This window comes from Myotis yumanensis, unplaced genomic scaffold (genome assembly GCF_028538775.1).
Source record: "Myotis yumanensis isolate MYYU_CA2020_CCGP unplaced genomic scaffold, mMyoYum1.0.hap1 SCAF_14, whole genome shotgun sequence".
In the NCBI taxonomy this organism is placed as follows: domain Eukaryota; kingdom Metazoa; phylum Chordata; class Mammalia; order Chiroptera; family Vespertilionidae; genus Myotis; species Myotis yumanensis.
In genome coordinates, this window is record NW_027223765.1 from 44,744,065 (window position 1) to 44,761,599 (window position 17,535).

The following is a 17,535-nucleotide window of genomic DNA, read 5'->3' on the forward strand; positions in this document are numbered from 1 at the left end:
GAAGGCCAGTGGACTGTAGCGGAAGCCAATAGCCCATTCATGTACCTGGAGAATTAATTGTTGGGGATTTGGTCTCAGACCCTTTGTCTCAGCAACATTTTGAATTCTGTTTGAGTTGGTGTCCAGTTGGCTTATGGGATGGGGACCAAGGAAGTCTTGCAGAGACTGGACTGATCGAGGAGTCTACCTTTCATTGGAAGAAAGCCTTCAACAGCACATATAGGCCTATCCCTGTGTACCATGCCACTGAGATATAGACCATACTCACCACCTTGGGCTTTAGTGAATTCACCTGGAACCATGGCCATATAGAATTTACCTTTAGAACATCATGAATCTCGAAGAAAGCATTTATGATATAATTAATTTATTCACTTTCTAGGAAACCTAACCCCCAAATTTAAGAGACGAGAACTCAAGTTTTAGATGGAAATCTGTACTTTTTCCCAAATCCACATGTCTGGGAATGATCTTGGTCCCTTGAAAATACATTGACTCTAGGTTTGAAATCCTGGAACTGTACATTGTATTCTGGGGAACAGTGGCCCTCTTCAGTGTTGCCTTAAAGGGCTCAGTGTCTAGAGATTAGAATATAAGTGTTTGTATCCTACTAGAGAGGCTAAACATCAGATGTAAGTGTTTTTAGTTTGCTGAAGGTCAGACATCCGAGGCCCGTCGTATGGCTGATGGAGTCAAGTGGGAGTCCCATTCAGGCCACTAGCAGGGCTCCTGGTCCAGCCACTTCTGTGTGGATAATCAGGAGGAAGAAAGAGAAGGTCACAGAGCAGGTGGCTTTTTCTGGTCGTCTCACTGGGCAGGGAGAAGTGAGTGTTTATCATCTCTCTGTCACTTGTAGGTCACAGTACTCTTTGCAGGACAGCATATCTCTAAGAGCCCATTTGAAGTGAATGTCGACAAGGCCCAGGGAGATGCCAGTAAAGTCACTGCGAAAGGCCCGGGTTTGGAAGCTGCAGGGAACATCGCCAATAAGCCCACCTACTTTGACATCTACACAGCAGGTAACACGCCCTCTTCCATGGATCAGGCTTCCTTGTAAAGCCAGAGATAATCCTCAGGAACCTAAAGGCTCGGGATGCCTGACCTTTGTCTTTTAAGTTGAACAACCAACAACAAAAATAACTTTTCTTCAATCCATCTCTCTTCCTGCCCCCATACCCTTATAAAGTTATTTATTTTTAATTTTTTTTTTAAAAAGTTTTTAATTACAGTTTATATTCAGTATCATTATGTATTAGTTTCAGGTGTACAGAATAGTGATTAGATAATTATATACTTTTTACAAAGTGGTCACCCCAATATTTCAAGTACCCACTTGGCCCCACACATAGTTATTACAGTATTATTGACTATATTCCCTATGCTGTAATTTACATTCCTGTGACTATTCTGTAATACCAGTCTGTAACTTCTTAACCCCTTCACCTTTTTCAGCCAGGCCCCAATCCCTCTCCCCTCTGGCGACCATCAGTCTGTTCTCTGTTTCAAATGTATTGGTTATATTTTTAGATTTTTCAAAACCAGCCTTTCTTCTGAAGAAGCTAAGTTTGAAGAATCATCTACTAGATGATTCTATGCAAGGTCCTGTTGGATTGAGTGGGGAGGGATGAATAAGACAATTCTTGAAATTGCCTTCTTTTCAGTGTAGAAAATTTACAAAACAGAGAATGGGAAAAAAGGAATGCTCAGCCATCACCATCCTTCCCCGTGGCAGAATGTTAATGTCTTGGTGTGGCCCTTCTGAGTGCCTGTTTCCTTCATTTGCATTTTTTTCCATTCATTTATTTATTTACCAGAGGCCCAGTGCACGAATTCATGCACATTGAAAGGAAATTAATTACAACGTAGCTGGCGGGGCAAGAGGGGCAAGGCACACCCTGGAGCCAACCTCCCAAGGTCCCTCCCCAGCCAGCCCCACTGGGACAGCGCCGGGGCTCAAAGGGTATCTGTGGAGTGAGTGGGGTCCCTCTGGCAGGTGGGGTCCCTTGGCCTGGCCTGCGGGGATTGGGCCAAAACCAGCAGTGCGATATCCCCCCAGGGGTCCCAGAGTGTGAGAGGTCACTCTGCAAAGTTGCTGTCATCCCGCAGCTCCTGCATTGAGCGTCTGCCCCCCCCCCCCGCCCCCCCGTGGTCAGTTTGCATCATACCTACCAGCCTGTTGGCCTGTCAGCAGGTCAGCCAGTCACTTAGGCTTTTGTATATATAGATTTAAAAATATATATTTTTGTTGATTTCAGAGGGGAAGCAAGAGGGAGAGAGAGAGATAGAAACATTAATGATGAGAGAGAATCATTGATTGGCTACTTCCTGCACGCTCCCTATTGGGGATCAAACCCGCAACCCAGGGATGTGCCCTGGCCAGGAATCAAACTATGACCTCCTGGTTCATAGGATGACGCTCAACCACTGAGACATGCTGGCTGGACCATTTGCATTTTGTATCTGCTTTTACACTCACCAGCAGTGAGCTTTCCGAGAAGGTGACGTGGGCTTATGGAATGTTCGCTCTGTCCTAGGTGCCGGTGTGGGTGACATTGGGGTTGAGGTAGAAGATCCCCAGGGGAAGAACACCGTGGAGCTGCTTGTGGAAGACAAAGGAAACCAGGTGTATCGATGTGTATACAAACCAATGCATCCTGGCCCTCACGTGGTCAAGGTCACCTTTGCTGGGGACTCCATTCCCAAGAGCCCCTTCGTTGTACAGGTTGGGGAAGGTGAGTGCTGGGGCGGCTGACCAGGTGTGCTCTCTGTGCTCATGGCTGGGCCCCAAGGCCAGGAGAATGGTCATTGAACTCCTCTGTCCCCTTTCTGTGGCAAGTGGCTTACTTTGTCCACAAGATATTAATATCTTTCCATGAGCCACGAAGTGACTTCAGTGCTTTACTTGTATTAACTCATTTAATCCTCCCCAAAACACTTGTCCAGGAGAGTCATTCCTCACTGAGAAGTGCAGGACTGAGGCCGCGGAGGGGTTGGTGCCTGGGGCTGAGGTTAATAGCAATAGCATTGCTGGTGCCCCCCAGCCTCCACTGTTTGGCCTTCACTGGCTGCCAGACAGTTAGCACGACTGCATCTCATTGTCACACCAGCCTGTGTGTTCCCCGTGCTGTTAGTATCCCCAGTTTGCAGATGGAGACACTGAGACTTAGATAACATAAGGTGTCAGCGAGTAAGGGCTAGGCGTCGGTAGGAGTAGAACCCAGGTCTCTGTCAACCCCTTAACCACACTGCTGAACTCCCTCTGCAGGGGAAGCAGGTGTTTTCCTATTAGACTCTTTCCTTCTCCTTGTGGCTCTTCCTCCCCCTACCCTCATCCCTAGCTCTGCTGCCTTTTCTAATCAATACTTGCCTTTTCCTGTTCTGTCCTGCATCTGCGTCTGCAGGCCTGGCTTCCTCCTCTGAATCCTGCCTCTGGGCCGCCTGGACCCCGAAGCTGTTGGCTTCCTAGCTGAGAGCACTGGGCCCGAGGCACCTTGCTTGGTAAGGGCTGGTTGGGTGGGGCTTTGGTGCCAGGTCTTTGTGCTGCCTGCAAATGTCAGCGAGCCTGTGCTGTTTGTGGCCTCAGGAAATGACAGTACAGTTGTTCTCACAGCTTGTCCAGCCAGACCCCAAGCCTGCTCTCTAATTACATTTAAACATTTCACAACGGAGGAGAATCTGGCAATTTCCTTCCAACTCTTCAGCTCTATTTAGTGTTTATATGAACTAAGTAGTTACCCTTTTGATATGGAGACCATTGCCCATGTACAGAATTTCCATGAGTATTTATTTTTTTTTAAAGACACATTTAAACCCTCCAAGGGAAGTCCTGTGACTTACTCCTGGTATGACCAACTTTTCTCCCCTTGACAAATTGAAAACCCCCAGCATATTCATTAACAAAACTCTTTTCGACATAATGCAAGCATTTGAATGGCTATCCTAGTTGCAGTAGTGTTTCCTGACCTCCTCTCTCTCATGGATTACCTTTCTCATTGCCGGCATGTGTCTCCATCACTTGTACTGGATCGAATTTATTTATTAGAGTTCTTCTCTTGAAGTACTAATCCTCCCTCTACTTAGATGATTTTATATAAAAAAGAAGCTGACATCATTTTCATAGTGAAAAACCAACGTTACTTGCCACAAAGTGCTACCATAAACTTACATTCATCCATGAACCACCTAAAATCATCTCTAACTCCAAGGATGTGTGTATGTATCTTAGGGAAGCAATTGTTTGCCAAATAGCCAAAGAGGACATTGCAGAGAGGAGGGGCCGGAGGAGAAATTACCTTCCTTCTATGGAGTAAACTGAAGTCTCCTCCTCTGGGGTTCGAGACCCATAGTGTATAGAGAGCTGTCAAATACGCAGTATCAGATTTAGGAAGGAAAAGTCACTTAATAAACAACGTGACATTTTACCCGTTAATCTCTCATTTCTGTACTTCATCAGAAGGTTGCCCATGTTGACAAAGAATTCCTAGGGTTCAAGGAAGTCTTTAATCAACCTTCTGATGACTCCGGGGAGCAGTAGTTTTGTGCACCTCATGTAAGGAATATTGGACGCTACCTTTGCCCTTAATGTTTATATTCACAAATTTAGCTTTTTTAACCAGATCTAGAAATCACGTTGAGGGGGGCGTTCGTCGCTAGTAGTTGCACTCCCAGTCGCCCACATTCCTAGGACCTGTGACGGAAGGCACTGCAATGGTTGTCTGCCTTGGCCAGCGGAGGGTTGCACTGGCTTCCTTCCGAGCTATCTTCTGGCTCTTTGTGGGGAAATCGACACTGTTTAGACCTTTAGAAATGACTGACCCAAAGTTTGGAGCCCGGTCAGATGTTTTCAAGCGCCACATTTTTCAAGTTGACTTGAAGAAGCCCAGTCTTCCCAATTAGTGGGCCCTTGGGTATAGCGATGAGGTTTGCACAGTGTCCAGCACTAGGTCTTAACTCTGCTTCACCACCGAGGGGTTACATGCCAGGATTCAGCCAGTACCAGGAACCCGGGGAATCCACACTGTGCCCTCCGGCTTTCTTCGCCAAAGGAACTTTCTCCAGTCCCTCCGCAGCGTGGCTGGACAGAGTTATGTTGTGTCCTTGTTTGCTGCCTGGTGTGCTCCCTAAACGGGACCCCTGGTCCCAGCAACTGCCGCATACTTTTTGTGCAGAGCAAATATTTTCTTGGCGGGTGGCTCCGCGTTACCTTGGCTTGCTCAACTCTGACTAAAGAATGAAAGGTTGAATTGATGTCGAAATTGTGCTTGCAGCCTGCAATCCAAATGCCTGCCGGGCCAGTGGCCGAGGCCTGCAGCCCAAAGGCATCCGCATCCGGGAGACGGCGGACTTCAAAGTTGACACCAAAGCTGCTGGAAGCGGGGAGCTTGGCGTAACTGTGAAGGGTCCTAGTAAGTGTTCTTCCCTCCTCTCAGGTGTGGTTTCGGCCACGTTTGTAGTCTGGCATATGGATTTCACCCCATGGCCAGTTCTGATCCATGTATCCCAGAGATCTGTGTCAAAGACTTCAGGCTACCTGGGCTCCCTAGGCAAGGAAGCAGAGATTGATTTGTAATGTCTGTCCTGGTTGCAGGCGGGGGCAGTGGTGGCTCTGCAGACTCACATTGTATTAAGGCTTCTGGGAGTAGAAGGAGCAGTGATGCAATGAGTTTTGGGAAATGCTGTCTTTGGTTGGGACAGCACCCTGAAGGGGCCCCTTTTTTATTTGCAGACACGTAGGCTTAGAGAGGAAGGATCTTGCCCAACGTCCCCCAGCTTGTAGGTGTCTGAGCTGGAATTCAAGCACAGTCTCCAAAGCCCGTGACTTTCCCACTATAGGTTACATTTTATAGACTATGCAATTATGTCAGGCACCTAATTACTATGATCAGTGCTTATAGAAGGGGAATCAGATTCCCTAAGGTTAAATTTCCTGGTAAATAAATGCCATCCGTGGAGAGGCGGGTTGTACCCTGCAACTCATTCTTGCTCCCTGTTTTGGGAAGGGAGACAGTCGATGTAAGGATGGGGGTGAGGACCATCCTCAAGTTTTCCCCTGGAACAGATAAGCAGCTCGGCATTGCTAGTTGCAGGTGCAGAAGCCCTTGACTTGTGGAATCTTGAGCTTCCTATGCTAGGACTGCTCTTACCCTCTGTGTTCCCAGCAGGCTGGGCAGGGGTGTTCTGAGTTCCAGAAAGTTAATATTTGACCTCAGAGCACCAAGCTTTGGGGCAGGCTGAAGCCCCAAGGGCAGCCAAGGTTCTAGACTGCTCAGACCTAGAGCCAAGCTGCTCTGCGGCTGCCCTCCCTCCTGGCTTGTTGCTACAGGAGCCGAGGAGGCGATTTTTTTCCTGACCTTAGATTCTCACTTGACGAAATGGTTTTCCCAGCCAAACCTCAAGGCTCAGCATCAAACAAGTCCCTGCCTGATGGCTTGCTCTGGAGTTTGTGGTAGAGCATCTGAAATCTGCCTCCTTGTAGATAGCACAGAAGAGCTTTCTCACTTTCATTGTCCGGCTTCAGTTGAAAAAGATATGCCAGGACACGAACCTGGAACTCATGTCAAATACTCATCCATTCCCTCCCCAGTTTTGGGGGGGAGCTAAAATGGGTAGAATTCTTGAGGAAAAATTGAGATGCAACTAGATTTATCTTTACACAGTCCCTGGAGGTTCCGGCCACGTAGCCCCCTTGTAGCTGAGAGAGCCTACTAAAGCCAGCTAGCTGAAATCTTCCAATTCCCCACAATTTTTAGCTTTGGATTAATCTCTCAGGTCTTAGGGGTCCCACCCTCTTAGGTGGCCCACTTTGCTTTCCTCTGTGACCACATTTGTGGATATTTCTGTCATTCTGTTCTTGTCTTCCGGGTTCTCGTTCTGAGCCGAGGGTTGCATTGGAAGGTGGTGTGTTTTCTTCTCACAGAGGGCCTGGAGGAGCTGGTGAAGCAAAAAGGTTTTCTGGATGGAGTCTATGCGTTCGAGTATTACCCCAGCACCCCGGGAAAGTACAGCATTGCCATCACATGGGGGGGACACCACATTCCAAAGAGGTGAGTCTCTGTTCCGACGTCTCTGGAGGTGCTGGGCCCAGGGCAGACTCACCGTGGTGGCTTCCTGAGCTGCAGGAGGGAAAGAGATCTGCTTTGTTGCAAACATTTTTTTTTTCTGGCAGTTCACAGACATTTGGCCTGTTCTCAAAAGCGGCAGAAAGTCACTGTGGTTTCAGCTGCCTTGCTTTAAATCAAATGCCGGCGGTTTGGGCCTGGTGGGAGGCGGGGAAGCCAGAAGGAGCAGTAATAGAGAGCAAATGGACTGTGTGTCTTTATACCCTTATATAAACTAGGATTCTCTTTCTTTCAATGCATGCCTCTGTTCAGGAATGCCATGGGGTAAAATCTGCTATGGTTTACATTAAAGTCCTCTACGTGAGCGCAGGCAGGAATCGAGGGGGTCAGTCTGCAGCTTTGCCGTGTGGGCGTGCAGTTTGCCTGCCCTGTGTTTACGTGTTTTCCAGCTCTTCTGGGGGCAACTTTAAACTCTGAATAAATTCAGTTTACCTTGAGAAATATCTGGGCATATTATAGGGTTCTGAAAATCTAAGCAAACTTTTTTTTTTTACTTCCTGCATAAAAGTTAAAACACATTCATTAATGTATGAGCTAACGCCTATTCAACCTAGTTTTCTTGTTACAGTCTGGTGAGCCCTGCACACAAAAGATAAATGACCAGAAAGACAGTGCAAGGCAGTGTGGCTTGAGCACCAACCCAGTGGCCCCCTGAGTGCCTTGAGACAGCACATTATATTGTTGACCTAACAATGGCCGTGGGGGGCCTGCGTGGAGGAAGGGCTTGGCTGGAGACTGGGACTGCGGGTCAGAGGATCCAGCAAGTGGAAAGAAGAGGCATAAACAGCTTATGGCTGTATTTAGCTCCTTCTTGACTCTTCGTTAATGCTCCTTCTGTTCCTTTCCTTTAGCCCCTTTGAAGTTCAGGTTGGCCCTGAAGCAGGCATGCAGAAAGTCCGTGCGTGGGGCCCTGGCCTCCATGGCGGGATTGTGGGACGGTCGGCAGACTTCGTGGTGGAGTCCATTGGCGCTGAGGTGGGGTCTCTGGGTAAGTGGATGCAGCTGACCAGCAGCTTCTGTAGGGCTGAGATTATAGGGGTGCTTGGGCCCAGTATTAGGCCGAGAGTTGGGGCCTCCTGAGCCTCACTACCCTTAACCTCCGGTCTCCTCACCACCTGAGGCCGCCTCTGCACACTGCTGTGGAATTGCAGTCCCCATTTTCCACCTGCCCTTCAGGCTGCTCTCTGCTTCATTCATTCGTTCTTTCACTAGAGCAAGCCTGTCAAACTCAAAGGCTAACACGGGCCAAATAAACAAGGTCTAAGTTTATGTGGGCTGCAAAAAAACAAAAGCTTCAATTTTCATAGAAACATAGGTTTATTTCGATAGAGACATGCATGAATACGAAGGGCTGAAAGAAACGAGTAATCGTTAACATAAAATAATAGAACATTTTAATAAAAATTAATATTTTTTCTTGAACATTAACTTACCAGACACTGAATAACTGCACAAATTAATAAGCGTAACACAAATAAACCTATTTCTCTTGTCCTCCGGAAACGAAATATTACTGTTACGCGCACCAAGCAAGTCAGTACAAGACTAATGATGTGGCAATCGACTGCTAAAATATTCGCTGCTAGTATTAGTGAAGAGAAATGGTGTGCCTGCGTGTAAGGCACGTAAGGGAAATGAATGCAACATGATTATAGTGATCAGTCATTAGCGAACGTTGTAGTTCGTTATTAATAATATGTGTAACAGGATATTGTAAAAATTAAGTTACAAAATTTTTATTAAAACATTTCTTACATGTTGTTATATTGGCTGGGCCACACAAATATTCATTGTGGGTCGCATGTGGCCCGTGGGCTGTGAATTTGACATGCTTTCACTAAAGGCTTTCTATGGATGTTGTGCCTAGAACAGAGTAGGCACTCAACTAATATTGTTGACTGCTCCTTAGTTTAGATGAATGAATTAACTTTTTTGAAATCAGAAATTTAGGGAGTAAATATTCTTTGGAGCATAACTGAATGCATTTTAAATACACACCTGATGTATATATGATCATTTTAGATCGGTGGCCAGCATTTATCTCTCTTCAAAGGATCAGATAGCAAATATTTTAGTATTGTGGGTCATATTCTCTCCCACACCTATTCGACTCTGCCGTTGTAGCATGAAAGCAGCAGTAGAAAATACATAAGCGAAGGAGTATGGCTGTTTCAGTAAAACCTTGTTTACAAAAACAGGCAGTGGGTAGGTATGGCCTAGTGGCCATAGTTTGAGGACCTATATTTCAGGTACTAAAAATAAGCAAAAAGCGGAAAATAAGAAGTTACATTAAATTTTTCCTTCTAGAGAGAAAATAAACATTTCAGTCTATCCTTGTAGACTAGAGATACTATTAAACCTTTTGGCGTATTCTTTTAGCCTTTTTTCTGTGCATACACATACAAATACTTATCTGCCACAAAAAATATCTGGGGGAAGTCTTTTTATCTTCCTGCCTCAGATAAGTATAGAACATATCTCAGTTTTCCATGACTTCCATGGAATTCCATTGCATGAATATAACTTACCGGGTTCTCCAGTTATTTCCAGGGTTTTACTATAAAAACAATGCTTATCCTTGTATCTGTTTACACACATCCTTGGTTATTTCCTTCAGATAAAAGCCCAAATGCGGATTTGGTAGGGGAAAGGGTGGGCATTGGTTTAAGGCTTTTGGTACATTTCCCTATTGCCAACAAAGGTTTACTGGTGGACCTTATTGTTAGATGATATTTAAAAAAAGTATAAATCCAATTCTTCCATCTCTAGTGAAGACTCAGTAGACTTGGTTTTGTGGGAAAGGAACACAAACAGGTTTCAATCTTCTGAGCAACACTTGGCTTTTAGGCAGGCAGAGGGAGGGAGTTGATAGTAACATAGAATAGGTCCTTTTCCCCGTGTAACCAGGGAGCCCTCCCCGCATCCCCCTCCCCTCCCCCAGGGTTCGCCATTGAAGGCCCCTCCCAGGCGAAGATTGAGTATGACGACCAGAATGATGGATCGTGTGACGTCAAGTACTGGCCCAAGGAGCCTGGCGAATATGCCGTTCACATCATGTGTGATGACGAGGACATCAAGGACAGTCCGTACATGGCCTTCATCCACCCGGCCACAGGAAACTGTAACCCAGATCTGGTGAATCAACTTGTTATGTTTCTGGCTTCTCTTTTCTGGCTTCTGGGATCCTCCCTGGTGCCCGGAGAGGTGCCTTAAGCAGCGTGTTAAAAGATGGCAGAGAGGAGTCTTGTAGAGTTTAGGAAGGAAACGGGCCTACGGTGGTACCACTGAGTATTTTTCTAATGTTGGGCAAGAAACTTACCTCTGACTCTTGGTATCTTCCGATATAAAGTGGGAATGATAGGAGTGTCTGCTTCCTAGAGCTTCTGGGATGATTCCAGGAGGTCACTAACATGCATAGAGACAGCCCTTAGACCAGTGCATGGCCCATGCAGGGGGCTCCATAGGAAGCTGTTTCCTTGCAACCTGGAGCATCATATTTCAGTCTTGCCACTTTCTGAGGTTATTATTTCAAGATGTTCCATGGATAATGGTGTGTGTGTTTTTTTTTCTCTCCAGCTCCCTTCTCTTAAATTAGAGCCGTATTTTCCGTGTTTCCAAGAGTTTCTCTCACGCCCTTTGCAGACTGATAAGCATCAAGTCTGAGCCAGCCTGGCCGACAGGAGGAGGCCCCAGGCCCCCTTTGTGCTGCTGTTGGCCCATAGGGGCAGCTGTCCATAGACTGTCTGCTGGTCCTTTGCTCTCTGAGGGCCGCACACATTTAGAATGTTGTTTGTAGCAAAGGGTAACATTGGAATTGGGCATGGCTGGAGGTCCCTGATCCAGTTACTAGAAGTTCTCCATGTCAGCTTGGAATAAGGCAAGGAGCCCAGCCTAGTTTGGGGCCTGGTTATAGAGAATTTTCTCTTTCATGAGAGGTTAATGGTCTTGTTTTTTGTTTTAAGTTAGAACCTATTTTAGCATTTTCCTTCCAGTAACCATCCTGTTACGTAGGTGCTGTAAAGCTGGTGGCCCCTGGTCACCAGTCTTCATATAGGGATTTAGTTGGGGGCATTCATTGCACAGAAAGACAATCATTATTGGCCTTTTGCCCCAGGTCCAAGCGTACGGGCCAGGTTTGGAGAAATCTGGGTGCATTGTCAACAACCTGGCTGAGTTCACCGTGAATCCTAAGGACGCTGGAAAAGCTCCCTTAAAGATATTTGCTCAGGTACGTTTCCAGGGGTCACCTGTGCAGGTAACTGTCAGGTGACAAGATCCTACAATGCAATGGCAAGTTGTTCGGTTCATCTGATCCTCAGTTTCCCTATCTACACATTGGGAACAATAAAAATATTTAACCTCATGGATTATGTGAGAAGTAAATGGGGTTCCGACATGTAAAGCCGGTGCTTTTCTTCTTTTTTAAAAATATATTTTTATTGCTTTCAGAGAAGAAGGGAGAGGGGGAGAGAGAGAGAGATAGGAAAGTCAATGGTGAGAGAGAACCATTAATCGGCTGCCTCTTGCACGTCCCCTACTGGGGATCGAGTCCACAACCCGGGCAGGTGCCCTTGACTGGAATCAAACCTGGGACCCTTCAGTTCTCAGGTCAACACTCTATCTACTGAGCCAAATGGGTTAGGGCAGCAGGGTGCTTTTCTTATTTTTATGATATGTATTCTATGGAAACAAGGCTTGATTGTTTCAGATTTCCCTGTAAATGTCTTGGTGTGGCTGATGCTACCTAGGCCATGATGAGAGGTTTGTAAACAAGGATTTATTAAATAAGTTAATTTAATTGAATTTGGTGAAAAGATTTCAGTGTAGGCATTGAGATTAAGCATTGAGTGGTCATGGTTTTCTCTTTTGGCCATTTGCTCTCAATTAAAAATAAATAAATGCATGTAGTGTCTTTTCACCTGTGGTCATGGCCATCGTAATGTGAGAAAGCGGCATGTTTTTTCTTGTGGTTTTATTGCACGAGTGCGTTGTGACTTGGCTGTCTTGGGAGGCCACGGTGGCTCTGTTTGATGAAGACAGTTGAGGGCCAGTTCTGTTCTTAGCCCCTGCTCTTTTGCAGGATGGAGAAGGCCAACCCATTGACATCCATATGAAGACTCGGATGGACGGCACGTACGCCTGCTCATACACCCCAGTTAAACCTATCAAGCACACCATTGCTGTGGTCTGGGGAGGTGTGAACATCCCAAACAGCCCCTACCGGGTAGGTGGTGAGACGGAACCCTGGCCCTGGTATGGAAAAGCCCAGTCCTGTGGCAGGTCTGGACTCCATGCATGCCTGATGGCTAAGGCAGATTCCTGGGAAGAACCCATCCTCCTTGGTGGCCTTGAAAGATGGAGTGCCCTGAAGGCAGAGTGCTCTAGATTGCCCAAAAGGACTATCTCTAACAGTGTTAACTAACAGTGTTTTCCTGCGTCCAGGTGGAGGAAGACTTGATTACAATTTCTCCATGTCTCCTAGGTCCACATTGGGCAGGGTAGCCATCCCCAGAAGGTCAAAGTGTTTGGGCCAGGCGTGGAGAGAAGTGGACTGAAGGCAAATGAGCCTACTCACTTCACAGTGGACTGTACCGAGGCTGGGGAAGGTGAGAGGGAGCTTCACCCAATGCTGCTCCTTGGGGAATTAAGTTCTTTTAATAATGGTACCAGGCAGTGAACTTTGAACCAGGAAGTGGTCCACCTGGAATAGGTTATCTAATGAGGCTCCGTGTCAGTTCCTTGGCTATATCTTTGCTAATCCTCCATCCTTTCTCCGAACCCCTGGCTTACCACCATCCCTTTCTTGTGTTTCTTGCCAGTTACTTATTTTGGGGTGTTCTCCCGAGCTGGAAGTGATTGCTTGGGACATGCTGTTTCTTGTAAGCTGGTGCTAATGAGCTGGTCTGTTCCAGGTGATGTCAGTGTTGGCATCAAATGTGATGCCCGAGTGTTGAGTGAAGATGAGGAAGACGTGGATTTTGACATTATTCACAACGCCAACGACACGTTTACAGTCAAATATGTACCTCCTGCCGCTGGGCGATACACAATCAAAGTTCTCTTTGCATCTCAGGTGTGTGGGGGGGGCCTCGGTTCTTTCTGGCCACCTGTACGCATTGGGGAGGTGTCTTCAGAACTATGCTCCGTACTTTTCCCCTTTGGTTCATTAAAACCAAGAAGCAGGGGAAGACAGATTTAAAGTTTTACCACTTTCTAACGAATGAGGCAGTGTATTCAGTGCAGTTCAAAGTAGGGCTCTGGATGGAAACTGGTTTGTTATAAACGTCCATCAACTTTTTGTGTGAAATGTAATTGAGTTCTACTTTGACCTCTTTGAATCCATGACTTTGGCCTCAGCCTTGAAACTTTTATAGAGAGAGGAGCTTTGAAGTTTCAGGTAGAGTTCCAATTTATGAATGACAGTGAAGGTAGGGCAAGCGGTACCTACAACAGTGGAGAATGGAACCCGTGATTCAAATTAACCTTGCATGAGAATAGGGACCTCCGAGGGAAGTTCTGTTTCTGAAGGTGTTGGTCTTGAGTTGGCCTCACCCACTTAACCTGTTCTGCCTTTATTTTGACGGTCTGTGCCATTCTTTTTGAAGAATGATAACCATTCTACTTCTGATCAATTCCTTGCATTCTCCGCTGCCCATAGGGGACATTTCCTTCCCTCTGACCCCATATATTATTGTCACTTTTGGCTTTATTCTCATTGGTATTTTTTGCATCCTAACTACTCAACGATTGGTGTTAAAGGCTCTGCGTTCCCAGATTAGTTTGTGGGAAACCTTCATTTGGCCGTGAAGAGAATGGGTGAAAGCCTGTGATGCAGGGGATCCAGGCATCTTAAGTGACCAATGTTGGCCCTTACCTGGTGCTAGAATGTGGGGGTTTGACCTGTGGTAACGAGTTTGCTCACCACCCACTAATATCAGAGCTGTGCCGAGGATTCCTTTCTCTGGGGCAGAGGCTAAGTGCTGGCCGTAGCTTCAGGGGCTTTCCTACTGAGACAGTGTCTCCGCTGCAGGAAATCCCCGCCAGCCCTTTCAGAGTCAAAGTGGACCCTTCCCACGATGCCAGCAAGGTGAAGGCGGAAGGCCCGGGCCTCAGCAAAGCAGGTAAGGAGGCGTGTGTACCCGGCCATCCTGGAAGCTCTGCAGGCCAGTCAATGGGCTTGCTCAGTGCGGGGGCCTGTAGGAACCAAGGCCGGGCTCCAGGTCAGCAGAGAGCTCTGGCTCCAGCTGCCTCTGTAGAGCAGGTGCTGACGAACCTGTCAGACTGGTTCTAAAAGTGAAACCACTCCAGCCAGGCCTGTCTCCTCACTTCATGGTTTATCTTTCCAGGTGTGGAAAATGGGAAACCAACCCACTTCACTGTCTATACCAAAGGGGCCGGAAAAGCCCCACTGAATGTGCAGTTCAGCAGTCCCCTCCCTGGCGAAGCGGTGAAGGATTTGGACATCATCGATAATTACGACTACTCCCACACTGTAAAGTACACACCCACCCAGCAGGTAGGGCCCTTCCCATCCCCTGACCTCGGGCCCGTCCGGGCCGCTTTCCCCTCCGTGCTGTGCTGGGTCACGTTGGACACCGGAGGTGTAATCTGTGTTCCCCTGTGGGATACAGCTCGTCATGCCTTTTGTTCTGAACCTGATGGGATCTATCAGCAGGGCCTGAAGGATCCCCAAGAATAAGCGGGAAGCCAGCCCATCTCTCCTCACCCCAATCTCTACCCCGTTTTGCGTTTTGGCAGAGAAATGCTCGTGAAATTCAGGACCTAATATCTACCTCTTCTATACACATTCTTGCCATCTGTACAGCTGCCTTTTAGTCTTTGATTGATTACTCAGAGAGAGAGTTGTCACGCCTTTGTTTTTTCTTCCTGCCCTTTTAGCTTAGTTTACCCTCTACAAGGCGTTATAGTGGGGTCTTCCTCACAGTCTCTCCTCAAAGAGCCCGTGTTCAGCCCTTAGGCCCTCGGGCTTAAAATGCTATTTAGGGCCCCAGATTGTCCCCTTTTATAAAATGTAGGAATACAGACAGGATTTTACCCTCCAGGGGGTTTTGCTCTGATTATTTTGGGCAATCAGAGCCTAAAAAACTACCCCTCTGTGTAAGGTAATGTTTATTTGTTTGAAGTTGTTTTTCTTCACCTCCACCCTCTGGGGTCTGGGGAGCAAGTGTCCTTGCAGAAAAGCCCAGCTGTTACTGCTCATGCAGAGTGTTCTAAACAGGCACCCCAAACCTCTGAGACACCTTCGTTCTTGGAGAGCAGAGTCCCCGGGCAAGGAATCCATTTGTAGGAGAAGCCTCACTCAGTGACCTGGCCAGGACATGGAGAAGAGAGAGGGGTACAGTGAGGGCGAGTGAAGGTAGAGGTCCCTTGCATTGAGGGCACCATTTCCCTAGAGAAGGGATCTTCACTGGGAGAACTTCCCTGACTCTAAAGGGGTTTCTCTGGGGCAGGTTTGTGTGGCACGTTACCAGTGTGGCTTCTTATCTCCAGATGTGCTTCTTCCTGTCGGTTTATTATTATTACTAGAGGCCCGGTGCACGAAATCTGTGGGGTTACCAGGGGGTGATCAGGGCCGCTGCTGGCACCCGCCTTGGCTGGCCTGGGGCCTGCGGGCGGGGAGCAGCTCCTGCATTGAGCGTCTGCCCCCTGGTGGTCAGTGTGCATCATAGTGACCAGCTGTTCCGCTGTCCCATCAATTTGCATATTAGGCTTTTATTATGTAGGTTGGTTTTTTTAACTTTAATGAGGGGTTCATTATTTGTAGTGGTAAAACTAAGACTTCTGTCGACAGATTGCCTTTTGTCGTCAGGCTGCTCAGTGCTCAGTAGGTGACTATCTTCCTGCTGATGCTCCTGAGGGCTGGTGAGGGCCTCTCCTCCAGGGGCACTAGCTTGATGTCATCTTTGTTGCCGACACTCCGCCTTACTCCAGAGAAGGTACCAGAACGCATGGACACGCACACTGGTCAGATCACAAGGTCATAGACTCTTCCAACAGCGTTTTAGACTCTTGCTTTATCCTGTACCTACATAGCTCTGTGTGTTTCTGTGCGCTGCTAAAAAGTAAGCTGCAGAAATAGGACAGGCTTAGGTTTTTGACCTGCATCCCAGGAAGGATTTTAGAACTATTGCCCTGGATGACCCCGCTGCCGCTTGAGGTTGAGGTGGAGGTCGGGAGCCCACTTCCTGTTCTGTTGCATTTGATATGAGACTCGAGTGGGAAGGTCCTTACTCCAGTCACCAAGGTCAGGGTCATCCAGTTCTCTGATAGCAGCAGGTTGGAAGGACATCTGCACGTTTAGTGGCCAGTTGGGGCTGTTTGTCCAAATGCTGCCCATCCTACATCCTAGGAGCCTGGCGATGCCCTGGTTCAGTCACTACCTCTGATTAGAGTGAGGTTTTCTGTTCCGCCATTTGGGAAGCTTGCAATTCCGCATATTTCTCTAGGCCCCAGGGCATAGAAAACAGATTCAATCTCTCCTCTTGGATTGTGAGTTCCCCAAGGATAGGATAATATATAAATAAATTCCCTCTTTCTTCTGCAGCCCCAAGCACAGGCCTGGTGCTGTGGGCGCTCCGTGTGGACTTACAGCCCAGTGGGTGAATAGACGAAGCCTCAGCTCAGAGACAGTTAAGAACTCTGTAATCTGCTGGAGAGTGGGGCCAGCACTCCTCTTCCTCCTTTGAACTCTGTTCTGAAGAGCACCTAAGAGCCCAAGGTTGGGTTAAATACGTGTACCTTTTGAGCCCTGCTCTGGATATAGTTAAGAGGCCTGGGCCAGCCCGGAAACCTGTGCCTGCGTAGAGGCGGCTGACACCCACAGGCACACTTACTAGTAGGTGGTTTTAGGGAATAACCGGCTGGAACTTTCCAGCAGTGCAGCTGTCTGGTGTGTGTGGAGAGACAGATGAGCGAGCGCTCTGCCCTCTGAAACAGGCTGTGGTGTGAGGAGCAGGGCCTCACCTGATGGCTGGCTCTCTGCTCCCAGGTACCCGCAGGCTGCTGCTGTCGCCTGCAGGGTCCCCGAGCCACAGCTTGACGCGCTCACCTGCCTGCTGGGGACAGGGATGACCCGGCGGGTCCTGTTCGCTTTGTCAGAAGATAGTGGTCAGAGCTCTTTTTGCCTCGGAAGAGTGGACTTAGGCTGGGGCTTGAGGACCCCCCAAAGGTCAGACCAAGGCTTGGTGCTATGGAAGGGAAATGACGCAGTGCTCTGATAATAGTCCTTCCCTTGAAGTAGTATGACTGCTGGTGGCTGCGGAGTCACAGAGGTGGCTCCCGTCCTATATACATCTGAGCTTTCGGGTCACGGTCTTGGGGTGTGTGTGTGTGTGTGTGTTTTGCAGAATAAGATTAAGGTCTCAGAAGCATGTAGGGGTGAGTAAAACTGCCCCGC

The 17,535-nt window shown here is 47.7% G+C and overlaps 1 protein-coding gene across 8 annotated transcripts in view; it reads left to right on the forward strand.

Moving 5' to 3' along the window:
• FLNB (filamin B) overlaps positions 1–17,535 on the forward strand; it is a 134,336-nt gene that overhangs the window by 68,010 nt on the left and 48,791 nt on the right. For all 8 annotated transcript variants that reach the window (XM_070390860.1, XM_070390862.1, XM_070390861.1 and 5 more), the window contains exons 7-18: positions 857–1,019; positions 2,535–2,732; positions 5,268–5,405; positions 6,917–7,043; positions 7,970–8,106; positions 10,060–10,253; positions 11,233–11,346; positions 12,199–12,342; positions 12,601–12,724; positions 13,031–13,191; positions 14,149–14,239; positions 14,465–14,634. In XM_070390860.1, coding sequence (XP_070246961.1) covers positions 857–1,019; positions 2,535–2,732; positions 5,268–5,405; positions 6,917–7,043; positions 7,970–8,106; positions 10,060–10,253; positions 11,233–11,346; positions 12,199–12,342; positions 12,601–12,724; positions 13,031–13,191; positions 14,149–14,239; positions 14,465–14,634 — 1,761 coding nt within the window. The remainder of the gene's footprint in view (positions 1–856; positions 1,020–2,534; positions 2,733–5,267; positions 5,406–6,916; positions 7,044–7,969; positions 8,107–10,059; positions 10,254–11,232; positions 11,347–12,198; positions 12,343–12,600; positions 12,725–13,030; positions 13,192–14,148; positions 14,240–14,464; positions 14,635–17,535) is intronic.